General features: G+C 38.8%; 2 protein-coding genes across 3 annotated transcripts; both read right to left on the bottom strand.

Moving 5' to 3' along the window:
* Positions 1-63: 63 nt before the first annotated feature.
* LOC112570059 (retinol dehydrogenase 13-like) lies at positions 64-6644 on the bottom strand. Its single transcript, XM_025248265.1, has 7 exons — positions 4966-6644; positions 4344-4462; positions 3888-4043; positions 2715-2819; positions 2125-2334; positions 1482-1689; positions 64-1082 (listed from the first exon to the last, which is right to left on the bottom strand). Exons 2-7 carry the CDS (start codon positions 4453-4455, stop codon positions 920-922), a joined length of 954 nt encoding a protein of 317 aa, XP_025104050.1. The 5' UTR covers positions 4456-4462; positions 4966-6644; the 3' UTR covers positions 64-919.
* A 134-nt stretch (positions 6645-6778) lies between these two features.
* LOC112570055 (protein-glucosylgalactosylhydroxylysine glucosidase-like) lies at positions 6779-16520 on the bottom strand. 2 transcript variants are annotated; one of them, XM_025248257.1, is made up of 12 exons: positions 16506-16520; positions 15424-16023; positions 14858-15069; positions 14307-14502; positions 13867-14048; positions 11496-11719; positions 10672-10855; positions 9383-9592; positions 8717-8926; positions 8236-8336; positions 7709-7834; positions 6779-7511 (listed from the first exon to the last, which is right to left on the bottom strand). In XM_025248257.1, the coding sequence occupies exons 2-12, from the start codon at positions 15972-15974 to the stop codon at positions 7170-7172; spliced, it is 2538 nt and encodes an 845-aa protein (XP_025104042.1). In that variant the 5' UTR covers positions 15975-16023; positions 16506-16520; the 3' UTR covers positions 6779-7169. The 2 variants fall into 2 exon arrangements, with proteins under 2 accessions (XP_025104042.1, XP_025104041.1); XM_025248256.1 differs by lacking the exon at positions 16506-16520 and adding an exon at positions 16274-16499.
* Positions 16521-17677: the final 1157 nt, after the last annotated feature.

Raw genomic sequence — 17677 nt, 5'->3', positions numbered from 1 at the left:
AGCATTGAACGCACTTCATTCCAACACTTACGCAGGTGCATCCGAATAATCAATAAAATAGACTTTGATACGCAAAACAAAATATAATTAAGAAAGAAATGTGTAAAAGGATCAAATATATACACAATAATTATTTCCACCTAGGTCCGAAGCTTGTATATGTTGCACTTAACTCTGCTGAACATTTGGAGAGGACGCTCCCATTCAAGTGTGATACTGAACTATTCAAAATTCTCCTATTATTAATACTATAAAACACCTTCATTAAGACTTTCCAATTACGACCCCCTCTTAGTTACGACCCGAAAATTGTGCACAGACGTATTATACTACATAAATAGCATCTCTTTTACAACATAGTTTTTGCTCTATTACGATTTTTGTGCAAAGGTTGCGTGGTATAACAAAATTAAGTACATTAATTACCCCTTACCACATCTTACTATTTCTGCAGAAATCACATTAAGTACATTTGAAAGAGACTAATTGCTCTATGGATCACCGGTCATTTCGACAGAAACGTGTCGCTGCAGTCATAGCTACCGTAATCTGCTAACACCGAAAGTCAAATCCATTCAGACTCAAAAGACTACTCGATCTCCAGCGACAGGAGTAGCTTACAATAATGTTAAATATTATCAACAGAGCCATGCAAGTTCGAACAACTTCACCAATAATCTAAATATAAAAAAGGCACTTAGCAATACATATTTAGAGAACAAATCACATAAACAAATGAACTTGAATCTATAGGTGTTTGATGTCATGGTTTGAGGAATAAAAACAAACTGATTGAAATATGAACCCTTTTTGTTAAGACTCAATTGTAATAGATTTTAGCATGTCTTAATATGGAGGTTTTAAGGATATACTGAGCTAGCCCTTAGCGATTTTAAAGGAGAAAACGTTACGTGTAATATTACAAAAGAGCACCATAGCAAGCAACGTGTTCTGGGAGGCAAGTTCCAGTCTCAGAATGGCTCAGGTGTGCGAAAGCTGTCCACTTTTCACTGACAGCCCACAGCTTCTTGGCTGCTGCATCATCTTGAGCTGCTTTGGAAGGAGACTTTTCCTTGCAGTCACTGCAATCCATGGTGTAATCAATGTTGAGACGGTCTGTAACTGAGCTATGTAATGTAGTATGTTTAAATGCTTAAATTATTTGCACGTTTACACTTCCATGTCACATACGCAAGGAATTATTAGCACACTGAGTTCGGATATCAACTATCACCAACGTGACCTTTGGTCTCTGCTCACTAGCACAAAAGCAATCAAGATACCACAGCAAAATCCCCACAGTTAATGTATTAAATATCCCAAACTATACTGTAACACCTAAGGATATTAGCAATTTATTATTTACGGTCAATAAATAACGCAGCATGCGATTTTTCAATAGCCACAACAATACACTGTAATTACTGAGAAAGCAATCACAGAGAAAATAAGGTCTAGACTTTCACTTCCAGCTGCTTTACCTGTAGTATTTTCCGGACACCCCTTCTAACTCTGATGCCAGTGCACAGTACAGTGTAGTTTGTGTTCCTTGTGCAGGTGACTTAAACAGTAGCCAAAGGATAGGCTTCATCAAAATGCGGAAAATTTTCCAATTAGTGATAACTACATGTCGGAGAAGTTCAGTGACTACAGCACCAGGGTGCACGGCGTATACTGTGACTCCTGTGTCTGTAGACAGAAAATGAAATTCGTCAACGTCTAGTTTACTAACAATCATCCCAAAATGTCCCTCAAGCACAAAAACAGAGCAAAGGTAGGGTAGGTAGGCACAGCATTACAACACTGTGCAGATACAGCACAAACAAGTTACACAGTCCTTTTTAAATGTCTTTGTGCCTCTACAGGCAGATTGATAAGCAAATCTGCCACAATAAAGAGCACCCTGAATTAAAGCACTTCTTCACTTCAAAAAATCTAAAAATTGACCATACCTATAAACAGTATATACCACATGACTATGTAAACATTACGAACTATAATTCAGACACATACAAGTTCCCAAGACATGGACACAAGCTCCATGTCAGGTATTACACTGATGGTAAGCAATTACAGCGCTGAAATGTCCAGAAGCAGTTAATGCGCTCTAAGAAACAAGCTCACTTTCCAGTCTCTTTGCAAGTTCACGAGTAAACAGCACATTAGCAAGCTTGCTCTGTGCGTAAGCTTGTATTGGGCTATACGATCTGTCACTGTTCAGATCATCAAACTTTATAGCACCAACGTTGTGCGTCAGACTGGACAGGTTAACGATGCGACTGGGAGCTGAAGCCTTGATCTTCTCCAGCAACAGCATGGTGAGCAGGAAATGGCCTGTAGAAATAAACACCAGCTACAGAACACAATTCTACACTCGCCTATATTTCAACAAAAAGTAGCAAAACGACTTTGTTTAGCAGGACTGAAAAAACCACTACTTATACACGAAAGCATCCAAGTTGTAACACATAAGCACAAGCAGCAGAGTAGGTATGACTACATATTTAAAGAATATAATCATGGATAGAGAAATTAACTTTTTTGAAAAAAAATGTAATTCTCTAGTTAATATGCATTGATACAACAAATTAAAGCATACAAGAACCCTAGCACAGTAAGGGAAAAAGCAAAACACACAAAGTTGACATTCAGCCTGATAATATAAGCACTAAATACATTATTATTAAGAACTTAAAGCAAAATAACATAAATACCAAGATGATTGACACCCAGCTGCATCTCAAAACCATCCTCTGTAACCATCTTGGGACAGAACATGATACCTGCATTGTTGATGAGGATGTTCACCTGCTGTTCGTCTGTGGAAATCAATTTCAGATGTAAATTACTGGATAGCTCTGCAATATATTCACTGTTCACAAAAATCTGTAACCAACACATCAAATGGCTACATAGGGTTGGGCCTTGTTGTACAGGAATAACACAAGATGGTATTCTCAGCTGAAGTTTCTTTATTCACTTTTTTCTCGGCTGCTGGCCTGCCTCCTCTCTCTCTTTCCAATCTCAACAGCTCCCTCTCTCTTTCCAATCTCAACAGCTCCCATGCCACTGTCCGCCCCGCTACTTATTTCCCTACCCTCGGAACATTCTCGAATCTAGATCCCTTCATCCCCTGTCCCCCTCGCCCTGTCTGGCCATTGTTTCCACCCAAGTTCCCAGGCGGGTGTAACAATAGACCAGTGGCCTGGGGCGGGCAGTTCAATGTCGGCTACCACGAACTCAGCCAGCGTGGGAAATGGGGCAGCGTCGCTCGATGCCGACCTTACAATAAACAATAACATAGTACACTTCTAGAGTGCTACAAATCTTTAACATCATTTGTTTTCTTTCGCTATAAATGTGTGTCCTTTTCCTTTATTTACCATATCATGAGAGTTGCACACTCTGTGTAAAAGCCCTTCGTTAAGTAAAACATAAGCTGACAATAAATGTAACTATGTGATCTCATTTTGTCTCCTGTATGCACTCAAATAGCAAACTAGTGCATTTCAAATTATGTGGGAGTGTGTATGTTAGAAAGAGAGAGATGCCATAAAAATGATGCTTATTTTTTAAAAGTTTATTAACAGCACTTTTATAATGCTCCCTATTATTGCCATTTTAAATGGTTTCCTCAATCTTTGTAATCAGGACATCATGGGGAAAAGAGGAAGCAGGAGCAACTAATTCACATTGCTAAAATGTTTGAAGGTTCACAGTATGACTATGATACCACCTTCACCTTGCAAACAACTTACTTGCTTGACTATAGAGCATAACAGAGAACATTAAACACAGCAATGTGATCATCTAGTCACAGAGGTTCAAGGTATGATGTTAAATTATATGAATCTTGCATTAAGTATTGCAGAAATGTAAGAACTCACTAGTATTGATGTCATCAGCAAATTCTCTGATAGATTTCATGCTTGAAAGATCGAGTTTCTTTATCACAACATTATTGCTTCCAGTCTCTCTTTTAATTTCTTCACAAGCATTCTGTGCTTTTACCATGTCACGACAGGCAAGTATAACTCGACCACCTATGGAAAACATGTGAATTGAATCACTATTTATGCTCATTAGGTAAATTTATTATGCATCTCAAAGTGCACATGTCAACCAAATTTGGTTGAATGCCTGTGTTTAGTTTATTCCTAACCAAATATTTTTTAAAAATCTAATAACAAAGTTTGTTAACATGTTATATATATGTATAATGTAACATATGACCAGCAAAAAATGTATTAGGAAAGCTGAGTTCATATTGTTGTATTATGGCTTAAAATCATTCAGCTGTCAAAAAATATTTTGCCAAAATGTTTTACTGTAGGAGGTTGTACCTCGTCGAGCCATTTCTAAAGCAGTTTCTTTTCCGATCCCTGTGTTTGCTCCAGTGATGATAACTGTTTTGCCTGGAATGCGTTCTTTGCCAAAGAACCAACCACCACCCATGTAATGCCTACACAGATACACATTTTATCTGTATCAATTCTAGCATCATACATAAACATTTCTGAACAGTGACTGCAGTGAGAAATATTTTTAATGGTATTTTGAAGTTTGGATGAGCGGTTAATTGTGCAACCCTGTGAGGACAAATAAGATCGTGAGATCAAATATAAAGTGCACTATTTTGTTGACACGACCTTCAAGTTGCACAAAAAAGCATGACTAAACTTTTGCACTGAATAAGTAGCACTCAGTGGAGTTTTCGACGCGTATCCACACCTATTCTTCAGCCATCTTGATCAGTAATCTTAAAAAAAAAAAATAAATAAAAATCGAGTCTCTAAAACAGGGGTGGGCAAAGTTTTCTTTTCGCGGGCCAGTCTTAAAATCTTAATTTAAGCCAGTAAAATACCCAAAACAGGGCAAAGATGTCTGCGGGTTGTACTTTGTCCACCCCTGATCTGAACTGCACTGCAATGCATCTGTTGTGATTAGAGAAGAAAATAATCTTACCTTAGTAGTAAGCAACCTATCACAGCAACAGATGAAATGCCCAAAAGGGAAAGCAAACGATGTTAAGTCCATTTCAGTGCTTTAATCTGTTTAGTCGGTATAAGATCTTCAACTATCGGCACGAGTTGAGCATATAAACAATTTATATACCCCAGAAATGCATTTAAGAGGATATTTTTCATAGGTGGCCGCCACCCAAACACCAACAGCTGCCGCCAAGCATTACGCCACAGGCGCTCGATCACTCTCGCCAGTGCGACTGTGAAACCAGAGACAATAAAGAACCAAAGGACAGGCATCTCTAGGCGCACGCACTGGGACAGTGTTGACAACTCATGTCGGCGGCGGCATGGATCCAGCTTCGAAGCTTCTGTCAACTTCCGGTCGCTTTGTTTTGTACCCGCGAGTATTTTGGAATCCTTTGCTATTGAAGAAATCCTCTTATAGTATGTTTTGATATATATATATATTTAATATGTGAATTATAATATAAAGTATCTACACTCAAACAGAGCGCTGTATTGTAGTGTTTGTATTTATTTGAAGAGTCAGATGGTTTTGTCAGTTTTGTCTGGGGTCATTGGTGGAGTGAGGTAAGCCCACTGTTGAAGCTGGAAGTGGAGCTTTCATGATTTCCTTTATAATATATGGAAGATTTTTTTGGAACAGGTTTAGATGCGGGCTCTTTCCCCAGTCCATCCACAACAACAAGATTCAACACTCTCGTGGGTTCCAGATCGTTTATTCTAATGCCAGTCGATATAGTGCTGGCCCTGGCGAACCTGGGCACAACGCATTCTCTCTCTCCGACGCTCAAAGACGGTATAGTCCATGCTAGTGTGTTTAGGAAAGGCCCCGACTACCGCTCTGTCCTAGCTTATATGCCACAAGAGCACGTGGTCCCTCTGAACTACAATGAACTTGTCCTGACACTATCGATCTTTAACTAAAGTGACTACATCCCACCGCGCTATACTCGGGTACCTATGACATCCTATGACATCTACCGTTCCTCTTTCTCGCGGTCGGCCACATCAACCTCTGACTGCCGCAGTGCCGCGACACTCAGTCTAATTCAGGGCTTCTGCTAAGGCTAAATTCTTTGGGGTCCTTGACCCCTTCTTCAGATTTTTAAGGGGTCCCTGTTCTTTGCCTAAATTTGAAGGGGACCTCATTGACGAAAATTGAAGGGGTCCTCCGAACTTTTAATGCGTACTGTACGCAATTTTTTGCGTAAGCAGAAGCCCTGCTAATTGTCTCATTCAGCACCAGTGTCCCGTTGGTGGCAAAGAAAACAAAACTGTTCGCACGGCCGAGTGTACCGGTCTTTCAATTAAAACCGCACCTGTGAAGTGGTGACGGTGCTATCTCACTAACTTCGCCCACGACTCTGGGTCGTGACCTTGTCCATCAATCAAGGCGGCCTGTCGTCCGTTCCCCCCCCCCCCCCGATCGGCGAACACTCGTCACTCACCTATTGTTTCAACTTGCTCCTACACCGCCCGTCATTGTTTCACTGGGTTGGCACCCGGCCAGCGGCCACCCCCCATCGTCAGCCTCCACCCTCCCTGTGTGCGTGTATGTGCGTGCCATCCTCCATCCCACCTCCATCCGATGTCCCACACCACCCACAATACCATATTTTGTATGCTGTTATTTTACAGATGCATATCTGCAACTTTTTGTGACATCTTTTTACAAATTTTGTTGTGTGTGTTTAATTTCATATCATGCAAAACTTTGGTCAGATGTTCTAATGGAGTCTGTTAGTAGAGTTTTGTATTTCTCACTGATTCACACAACTTCCAACAAAGTGACAAACACTGGTTTATAAAATATGAACAGAGAATACCATTCCATGCACAGTGGTACAAACATATAATGAAGAACAGATTATCATGATACAATTACTGTTAATACACAAAAATCAGCTACACTGTATACATTTATTAGCATCCATTAATATTAGTATTTAAGGTCCTACCCTCTAACAAATAATGGTAGCCTAATAAATGAACTAATGTTTGAAGCAGTGAAATGGGTAGTTACTTTTATTGGAGAACACAATTTTGGCACTTACGAAACTGTTTTTGCAGATTGATTTTATATCTCTGACTGATTCTTAAATAGCACAGTATGAAGAGTTTATTGCGAAAACATTCATCATTTTGGAAACTCTGGTGGTGTTATGCACCAAATGTAACTTACGTGGGGAAAATCCTAGCTTGCTGGCGAAAGAAGGTTAAGGTCACTCCAACTCTGAGTTCTTGAACTTTTTCCTTCACAGAAATACTAAGGGGATCACCTTCTTTTGTGAGGGTGATGTTCATATTTGCAGCATCAAAGATCACATCCAGAGAGTTGCCAACATAGTCAAAACCAGTCACGCTTACTTTTGTAACGGAGGGAGGAAGCAGTGGGTTCATGATGATGTGGTTATTTGTGAGTTCAAATCCAACATAGCCAAACAGCAGCGACTGGAGGTATCCCCCAATTCCTGTGTGGAAATTTACTGAGCCTGTTCCATCAGCATTTTCTGACCACACCTACACAGAGAAGAAGAAACTTATTGCTGCAAACATGTTTTTTACTTTGTTTGAAAAAAAAAATGATCATTTAAAACATCTCACAAAAATTTGTGAAAAATGAGGAGGCAATTAACATAAAATTGTAAGGAAAAGTGTGCAAAGAACATGCTGAAATCAAAATGTTATGTTCGAATGTTCTAGAATAAACTCTGTACCTTAAATGGTTCCTGCACATTGTACATGCTCTTGAGAAAGGTTGTGTCAGCTTCACTGCTCTGGCCAACTTGCAAGTAGTTGATAGTGAACATGCTCCATGTCATTGCAGGTCCACTTGGTGTTACCTGCAGTGATGTTGCAAAATAAAGGGTTTTTTCTTTGTGAGAGAGAGCGAAATAAAATGAAGAAAGAAATACACAGGGTGGAAATACGGGGTGTGGAAAGAGAAAAAATTCCTGCCTGTAATATTTAAATAAACAGAGCAAATGAGACAACATACAGCGAAGATGTATGTACAGGGAGATCTCAAGGTGTGTTTAAAGTGCTTTCATCACATCAATATGCTACCGTCAACCTATGATGTCAGATAACATTCTGTTATTTCTTTGTGAAAATATATAAAAAGCTTTTGTCACACTAGTATCTTTTCCTATTCAAAGTGACAAAGTTTTGGATAATGGGCAAGTCCTATGATGACAGAAGCTACAATAAGAAAGCTTCATCATTGAAAATTAAGTCAACTCACATTAGCATAATAATCTAGGTCATTGACCCGAACCTGGTCACTCATCAGCCACTGAAGAGGATATCCTAGAAGGATGACATCACCTTGTTTAACTGTAGTACCTGAAAACATGCAAATACCAAACCTGCATGGATGGGTCTATTCTAAGCTTAGATTAGTATGTGAGATATGAGGCAAGTTTGTTACCTGATATCTCTTCAACAAAAAATTCAACATTCACAATTTCTCATTTATACTAATGGATAACTGTGCTTAAAAAAGAGAAAAAATAAAAAAAGTATATCTGATCAGAAAACCTTATAGTTTATGCCTTGACTTAATCCAGAAGTTTTGCATAGAGGAAGCAATTACCAGAGAAGATTCCATCAGCTGATGCACAAAAAAAAGAACCTTGGACATACTGTATCATAACATAGTTATTAAAGTTCTTAAACACATTCACCAACTAAAGACTTAGCCCCTACACCCACCAGGCACGTACCCCTAACATAGTTATCATATTCTGGATGGTACAACAGCTCTTCATCAAAAGGAATGTACATGGTGTTGACCACATTGATCCACTCTGGAGAAGCTGATTGATTGGCAAGACTGGCTGCATACAGGGCTGTCATCATGCTCTGGACAGCTGCAGCGTTTGTGAAGACTGAATTGTTGACTGGTGAATGCCACTCATCTGGTCCCATCACATCTAAAGTCAACAAAAGTGAGACATGAAAGTTAACCCCACACATACTCTTTGTCTCTCCATCTCACACACATTCTTTCTCCATTACACACACATCCTCACAGTGTTGATCTCTTGAAATATTTGCAAACATCATCAGCAATAATAATGAGACATTAGCCAACCTGGGTCAGTGCTAATCCTAACACTTGAAAAAAGCCAACCAAGCCATGATGAAAACCTGTACTTTTCTTTCTAATACCTTAATGATCTAATGTACAAACAAGATATAACTGTAAAAAAAAAGTCACAGACTATAGTCTGATAAAAAATATTACAGACAGGGAGTTAAAACAGCAATAGCAGGCATTGTACATAATTTTATATTGAAGATGTGGCTCAAAAACTGCTGATCTAAATAAATCTTATTCTGCTTAAGTGTAAATATTACAGTATACTGGACACAAATAAATGGCATACCTCTTATTTCATACTGACTAGTCTCTGGGTTGAGGACTGCTCGAGAAAGCCAAAAGTTGGCTATATCAGCAATGGCTTTATACCCATCATCTTTTACCAAGAAATCTGTATCATTTGTAAGCTGAAGGTATCGTCGCATCATCCATGATGTGTCACTAGTCAAATGTACTTCAAAGACTCGACATTCAGGTGATCTGGTTACGTCGAATCCTATTCCAGGCAAACATATCTCGGTGAGGTCTTTTCACATTTTGCTAAAACAGACGCTTCAAAAACAGATCTAGACTTGGAAATGTCACAATAGTTACCAGTGGCAATTTATGCTCTTCACAAACGCAGTTTAATGGTTGTCATAAACTAACAATTAAAAGTCAGATAGCTTATCTGATTAAATTAGTGATTTACAAACACTTCATGACAACTGATTGTTTAAATAATGCATCCACGTAACCAGAAACAGATTATTGCAGTTACAGGTCATGTTCATTTATTTATATACCCCTTTATCCCACCAACAAAGGCAGATGCAAGGGGCTTACACACATTTAGTCACATGAGCACACACTTATCAGTAAGCATCAAATGCATCTTACAAATTCATTCACCATCATTGAAATCATAAGTACTCACTCAGACCCACCCACACCCATACACATGCATGCATGCACACACATGTGTACACAGGCACACGTGCATACACACATAGGGGGGAAGCCGGTGTACCCAGAAAAAATAGGTGTCAAATTTAGAGAGAGGTATGAAGGAACTGGGACACAAACTCAGGACACCTGACACACTGTCATGCCAACAGGTGCCACCGCATCACCAAATAACCCCTTAGTATATGTATGCATAAATCGAAAAAGATTATAGACATTACAAGTGATTTCTTTTACTGTTAGTTAATTTATAACTTCACTAAAATATAAAAATGTGATGTTATTCCCTTCATATAGGCCAAATTAGGGGAGATAGCTATAGTTAGTTTACTAGTCCTAGAGCCCCTAATTCGGCCTATAAGTTCTAATACACAAAAATGAAACCAAGATTTTACTATTTGTGGAAATGATTGAATATTACATTGGCACCAGAGTTACGGGTGAAAGTTTCTTACTTCTAGGACAATGGGAAGTGGGTGAAAAATCGACTACAAAATAACAACCAGACAGGCAGAATAAGTTAAATAAACATGTGTAAAAATAGTAAACATTAAAATATGTTTAAGCTAACTAAATTGTAGCAAATACTCTGTTGCAAAAAAGTTTATATTACCCTTCAAATTTCATTACCTGTAAAAGCTGACTCCCAAGGGAATCTAGCTCCCTTGAATCCAGTTAAATTCGCATACCGCACAGCTATATCATGAGTGCGAAGACGAGTGCCGACAATAATCCTGCCAAGGTCAGAGTGCAGTAGCATAATGGACGGAAACATCCATGTGTCCTGGTCCCAAAACACATGGCCCCAATATTCCTGTCAGAGGCAAAAGCCATGTCATCAGCTCTTAAGAAAAAAAATGTACAGACTAGTCTCTTATAGTTAGAGGTTGGCAGTAACAAGTTGTTGGAGCTTGTTTTATCAACTAGACTTTTCTCCAGTTAAAGGTAAAAGATTCTTCAAGTCTCAAAACTTGAAATGTTTTAAAACTGGTTTAAGAAAAATCCTCTACTGCTTTATTTACTGCTCTCACAGCTGAAAGATAAACTTCTTTCCTGAAAACATAGGTAGTAGGATTGTAGTTACTGAGGATCAAGATGACAGGTCACTAGAAGCACTAGTTTATTGTTGCTGTTGATAACATGAACACATGATTTACACAACATGGTTTTATTAATACATAATAATATCTCTATGACACGGGCCTTCTGATGTGGAGCGCTTTCACCATCTCGATGAATCTGTGGATTTGGAGCTACCACTGTACATTCATTAGCAGTGAATGAGTTATTTCCAGGATAATGGGGTTTGAAATATTATTGTGCACTTTGGCAAGTTAGTCACAGATCTAAAATATTTTACATAAATGCTTAGTTGCAACAGAAAAAAGTAAATACTACTGACTGAAAAATAAGAAATAAAGAAAGAATAACAAACACACATACACACATCTTACCTCACTTTTTCCTCCATGGGCTAGACCTTCTGGTGACAATCCAATAAAAGGCCAGCTCTGGCTGTTTTCCAGGGGAAGAGAGCTTAGCAGGTAATAAAGACCTGCATAAGTGGTTAAGGCAATGCTGTCATTGCCTGTTAGGTCAATGCGACCTTCATTCCACAATGATTCCCAAGCTTCCACATGTGAGGTAAACAGTGTACCATTGACAAGCATATTCATTGCTGCCAGAAAGAAAAAGTTCAAGAATCAACACATTTTCATGACAGAAACTAACCCAGGAGTAAATATTTTTTGAGAGTTGTATCTCACACAAAAATTTGATAAAGAAACTGCTATTGAGCAGGTATAGGGTTGGTTCTGAATCAGGATCACAACAGCAACAGCAGGAATGACCAGACCACGGAGGATTTGGCAAAGCATCTTTATCAGGTTTGCTGCAAAGTACAGACTGTATGTCTATCATACTTGTCATCCTGCTGCTTGGATGCCAGATGGGAACTGGTAAAGAGAACAGGCATCTGAGGCCAAGTGGCTGAGGAAGCTATCCTAAATCTACATGGAATACAACACCAAAGACTTTGTATAAAGCACAGTGTCTACCCTTGTAGGGCACCAGCAACCCCTTCTCACAACTGTGAAGCAGCATAGGCTGGTCTGGTTCACCCATGTGACCTGGAATAACACTTTACATCCATCCTTCAGGGTACATTGTAGGGAGCTTGATGCCGAGGTAGGCAGAGGAAGAAATGGTTGGTAAAAGTGAAGAATGTGGACTAGTTATTTCACGCAGGCCCTCAACACCACCCAAGACAGGACTAAGGGGAGAGTCTTGGCCGTCATTATGTCTATCCAAATTATTTCCCCTTCCCCAATAGCACCAGTACCAACACACCCCCCCCCACCTGTCAGCTGGTGTCAGTCAAGGCATGTATGTACATGTGTTGGTTCCAATATTTTATTTTGAAATTTCATTCAGTGAGATTATTGTTGCAAGCTTATGTTAATGTTTTGGATCTTTGTACTGTCTAAATTTTTTCCTCCTGTGCAAGTTTTGATGTTAGAAACCCTAGCTCTGCTGTTTTACACTTTTTTTTTTCTTTTTTGCCACATTAATACATTTGACCAGTTTATTTCTGCTGAAATACTCGCTGTCTATTCAAACAAATGCACCAAGGAGTACTCAGTCAAATCAGTCGTCCTTTGAATGGAACCAAATGTTGGGGGTGGAACATGGATGGATGCAGAAGCTGACAAGAACCGCCACTCATGCCTGTCTTTGGTGATGGTGAACAGGTCCTGCACAAGATGATCAGTCCAGTCCTTTACGTTTATAAGCCAATTCTTCCTCTGGCTACCACAGCACTGACCACCCTCCAAGGTACATTAAAGATATTTGAAAGTGTTATGCAGGGCCACACAGCCAAACCAGACAAGCTTACACCTCTTGAGTGTTGCAAGTAGGGGCTCTTAGTGTCCTACAAGTGTAGCGACTATGCTTTGTGACCGATATCCATTTCTTTTTGTTTTATTGTAGACCTGTGTTATGCTTTGTGTCTACTGTTTGATCTGTGATATGCCATTTGCTAACTTCTGGATTGTTCTTCTATGCCTGCACCATGTAGCTTCTTTTTTTATGGACCACCTTATATAGTTGACTAGCAGTCTAACTGCCCCATGTGCGCCATCTTGCTGCTTCTGGAACTGTGTGTCAATAACTTAGAGTTAACTCTCTGGTAACCTTTCTACAATTCAACCATGAGCAAGTCTATAGATCTTTGTAGTCAAGCGAGTGTGTGCTATGACTGTTCTATATTATCTGCCAAGTTCCATCCACTACCTCAAATCAGAAATCTGAACAGATTTGTTCTCAAACTCACCTTTTCCTGCTTACAGTCTGTTAAACCCCTGGTATGCTTCATAATCAGATGTTTACATCTTTTATACCTATTGATATATTTCGAGCCAATTGTTTGCTGATCTATTTTTAGGTCTGTGTCCATATGTGTGCTATATATATTTTGTATCTGTTTCCATGTGTGCTTTGTTTTAAATCTGTATTCAAAAAATATTTGTCAAGAGCAATGCATCTACTGTACAGTGGAGTAATGCACTATATCAATCTGCATTATCATATGATTAAAATTTAGTATAAAAGCAAATTATCAACAGTGTCACATTTAATTGACCACACAGTAACATTTTACCATCTTCGCAAGAAATTTTGAACTGACTTTTGAGACTCATTTAAGCGACTGAAGCATTAAGTTATTGTGGATCACCGTGAAGTAAATACAAAATAAAACAACACTACTAATCAGTTAACTTCTCATGAACACAATTTCAATATAAAAAAAATTATACAGTTCACCTTCGTTAAAGCACTCAATAGCTTCTGAGCGTACTGTGCTGACACAGGTGAAGTAAGGTAAATAGGCCCAGAGGAAGTCATCAAATGTCATGTTGGGTAGAACTGTGCTGTACATAACTGACACTGGTGTGACTGGGGCTAGGTCTGGGTATTCTGCAATCTTAGTAAATCCACTCATCAATCTGTAGAAGAAAAAGAAAAACAAAATATTAGTATCTTCTCACAAAGGCAACAGTAATCAGCAAGTCCAGCAGACCTGTATGATTGTCAATCAGGAGTTTGTAAAATGCCTGCACAAAAGAAAACAGGCACACCTTAATAGTTTATGTATGTATATTTCTCCAGAGTAATTTCAAGCTTGCTTTCTGAAGTTTTTCTGAGACTTAATAACTCAAAATTATATTTTTTAAAAAAAGACAATCAATGATCATTTAGCTCACCCTTGTCCCTCTTCATGAAAGTCAATATCCTCACTTGGTGGTCCACTGTTAACATTAAAATCAATTACTAGTGACCGTGCAGGAAGAGTTCGATTTACTGTAAGATCAGTGACTAGAAGGCCTGGCAATCGGCGGTGGGCATAACGTCTCACTTCTACATTAAAGTCAGAAGCTGTGTAGATTTCAGAAAACACACCTGTGACAAGGATTAATACTAGAATGAACATGAGCCAATCCTTCATGTGTAATTACTGCAAAAATGATCAAGATCTTTCATACGGCAATATTTACACCAATTAAAAATGTGCCTCTTTTTACACCAATAACTTCAAGACTTTGGTTTGTCTGCAGGTGTCATTGGCACTTCAAAACATGTCATTTTTATCTGAGTTAACTGTTACTTACTTTCAAAAATTACAACAGAAATATTAAGGATACCCTCTCTTAAACATTATTTTTTTAAAAAGAAAAAAACTGAAGAGCTTAATCAGAAGAAATATTCCTATGAAGATGAATGTTATGGTGGTTTTTTTTCTTCTTTTTTTACGAACCTCTACCAAAGTCCATACGATACTTTCTCTTGTAACCTGAGGTAGGTGTTGAGATGTTGATCATGACTGCTGCTGTTGACGGAATGCGGGCACGAGCACTGAAGATATCTGGGCCATTGTACAGACCATTCATGTAAATAGTGTCACTGTAAATGACTGTAGCAACATGGCCATTGCCAATCTCTGGATAAAAGTGGGTGTTGTTTGGCAAGCTGTGGGTTAGAAAAGAAGATTTCGTTTGACAAGCTCTATTTCTTTGAAAAGAAAATGTTATTGCATATCTTCTACCATATATTAGTAAACTTTAACTTTGACCATAAAAGATAAACTCTGCACTCCTTTCTTAAAATCTGCAAAAAAGAGTATTAAATGTCATAATCTAATTAATGAATTCCAAGCTCATGTTTAATTACTATTACACAGAAAATTATATGCTACAGTATAATAAGGAAATGAAACACTTCTGACTACAAGCTTTTTTTCTATTAACTTTAATTAATGCTCTTTAAGACTTTGTCAAGTTAGTTTAAAATATGATATGGTCAAAAACAATCATGAGCACTTACTCTTCAAGTTCAATTACAGTTGTTGCCTCTGGCAACTGTCTAAGCTTTATTTCTTCCCTAGTGCAAGATGTCTGTTCATAAACTGATTCCTTGGCGATCAAACAAACCCTTTCCTGCTTGGTTATTTTGCTTTTTATATTGTCACTATTGGAGAATTTACTTTTCTCATCTGCTTGTTGAGATACTTGATGGATAGGGTTACTCTGGATTTCTTGTTCTCCATTCGAGTGAGCACTTCTGTGACCCTTATCCATAAGATCATTGCTTCCCAAAGGGAGGTCATGATCTACAAATTTACTAAGTTCTCTAGCTGCAGCCAGCTGAATACCTTCATTAGTGTGTGGTATGTTGCCATTTCTCGTCTTTTTTGAAAGGTAACTGTCCCGATATTTGGCAGGAATATATTTTGACGTGTGCACCTGCTCCGAGTTCTGATCACTCTGTGAATCAACCCAGACAGGAATTGTGTTAGGATGCTGCATGCTGATGAAGATGAAGATGCACATGAGCAATGTTGTTACACCAACCACTAGATGCCGCAGTCGAGCCATTTTGAACCAATCTTCCTTTACAGAAGCAGCTGAATGAAATCCACTTTCCCTAACAAATACAATTCTTGTCAGAAGTTTACTTCCACAACTGCAACTAAATCACAACAGACCGTGAAATTGGAAGAAATTGCTTTTTAACCAAAAAGCTTGCATTATCTATAAAAAAAAATTACTTAGTAAAAACATTATACACTCAACAGAATGCTTGCACATGATACTTCGATCACTATTAATTTTAGTAGATGAGAGATAAAGTTTATCGTTAGCAGTATTTAGCCAAGGTCGAGAGTGACGCCCACTTGTTGAGTTCATAAGGTCTAACTACTGAAACATATTTCTTTTATTGTTCTCATCTTTCCAAAGGTCAGGAGGAATTTATATTTCGCAGTTAGGCTACGAAAAAAAAATCATCACTTTTTGTGACATGAATATTTATCCATCATAAAAATGATTAAAATAGATCGAGACATAATCCTTGCGAAAAAAAAAGAAGCACAGTTATATCTTTCTATCTGTTGCATGTTGACCGACTTTTATGGAATAACATCATTGAAAAAAGGGGCGAGGGAGGATTGTGAGTGCTCTCCCTTCCTTCATAGGTTTGGGAGCGCAAAAAGTATAGTGAGGATTGGATCTCCTGGGTTCAGATCTCCGCTCGGGCACGCTGTTCTTTCTCTGCATGTGGCATCTGTTTACAGGACTGGCTGCCTTGCCGTGATCGATATGGCTTTAACTTCTGGCTCGGCGTAAAACGCCAATCCCTCCCCCACCCCGTTCAGCCAGCTTCACTCCACTCTGTTAAATGCGATCACGGACGTGTATAGTACAAGTTTGTGATGTGATCGTATCAGAAACCTCTTTATAACGGCGTCGTCGCACTTTCATCGAAAATAAATCTCTTTAATTCTTTTCACCCACACATCCACCCCAGCGGCCTTCTTTCATCCCTTGTCGTTGTCGCATAGGAAGCAATTAAACAATCGTAGAAGTTATAGGGAGGGAATAGATATTTTCGGCCAAGAAACCACAACGATGGATGGTTTAGGGCTGGAAGCAACCATCCTTTCACAAGAACATTTTAAAAGTATATCAGTCTGCAAAATGTCGCTTGCCCGGCGGTCGACAAAGCCCCACCGTCTACATCGAAACGCTTCAGGGGGAGTGGGAGGGACCAGAGTTTTCTCCCTTGGATGTTCCAAACTAATTTTTAAAAGTAGACATATTAATAACTTTGCTCTGCTACTTTCAGTATCTTTGCATTAACAGAAAGCAACAAGTTACCAACAAATAAAGTCTTCTATTGAATGTGTTTTATAACCATATGGCAGCACGTCTACATACAGCTGTTGGCCTTGCATTTATAGGTGTCTCTAGTATTGGTGGCGACCTTTGGCACCTGCACAGGGCTGCCTCTCTATATATATACGTTTTTAAATATAAGAAATTGAGATAATAACGATGCAGCTGAAGGCAAAACATTGTGTGTCTTGTTAATTAGTCCGCTGAATTTACTAATGTTGCTAGAGTTGGAGCAGTAGGCTATATGTAGTATTTATAATGTTCTGCCGAATGAGAATATCATGGGCAGCCACTTGGTTTTATTGACATTGGTAGGGGAAGGGCCACTGATTCTTTCTCTGCCCAGACTCACCACGAACCTAGAGCCGCCCCTTCTAGCATTGTATGTGTAATAAAAATATGTG

This window comes from Pomacea canaliculata, linkage group LG8 (genome assembly GCF_003073045.1).
Source record: "Pomacea canaliculata isolate SZHN2017 linkage group LG8, ASM307304v1, whole genome shotgun sequence".
In the NCBI taxonomy this organism is placed as follows: domain Eukaryota; kingdom Metazoa; phylum Mollusca; class Gastropoda; order Architaenioglossa; family Ampullariidae; genus Pomacea; species Pomacea canaliculata.
Note: the sequence above shows the minus strand (reverse complement) of the source record. Positions and strands in the feature narration are given on the sequence as shown.

What these genes read in the sequence shown, in the direction of transcription:
- LOC112570059 (XM_025248265.1), bottom strand. Translation starts at nt 4,455, where the DNA reads ATGGGTGGTGGTTGGTTCTTTGGCAAAGAACGCATTCCAGGCAAAACA. An exon ending in GCTGGGTGTCAATCATCTTG is followed by an intron (nt 2,335 to 2,714) that starts GTATTTATGTTA and finishes TTATTTCTACAG; the next exon opens with GCCATTTCCTGCTCACCATG. An exon ending in ACTTGCAAAGAGACTGGAAA is followed by an intron (nt 1,690 to 2,124) that starts GTGAGCTTGTTT and finishes TTCTGTCTACAG; the next exon opens with ACACAGGAGTCACAGTATAC.
- LOC112570055 (XM_025248257.1), bottom strand. Translation starts at nt 15,974, where the DNA reads ATGGCTCGACTGCGGCATCTAGTGGTTGGTGTAACAACATTGCTCATG. An exon ending in TTTCATGAAGAGGGACAAGG is followed by an intron (nt 14,049 to 14,306) that starts GTGAGCTAAATG and finishes TTTCTTCTACAG; the next exon opens with ATTGATGAGTGGATTTACTA. An exon ending in TTGGGAGTCAGCTTTTACAG is followed by an intron (nt 9,593 to 10,671) that starts GTAATGAAATTT and finishes TGCCTGGAATAG; the next exon opens with GATTCGACGTAACCAGATCA.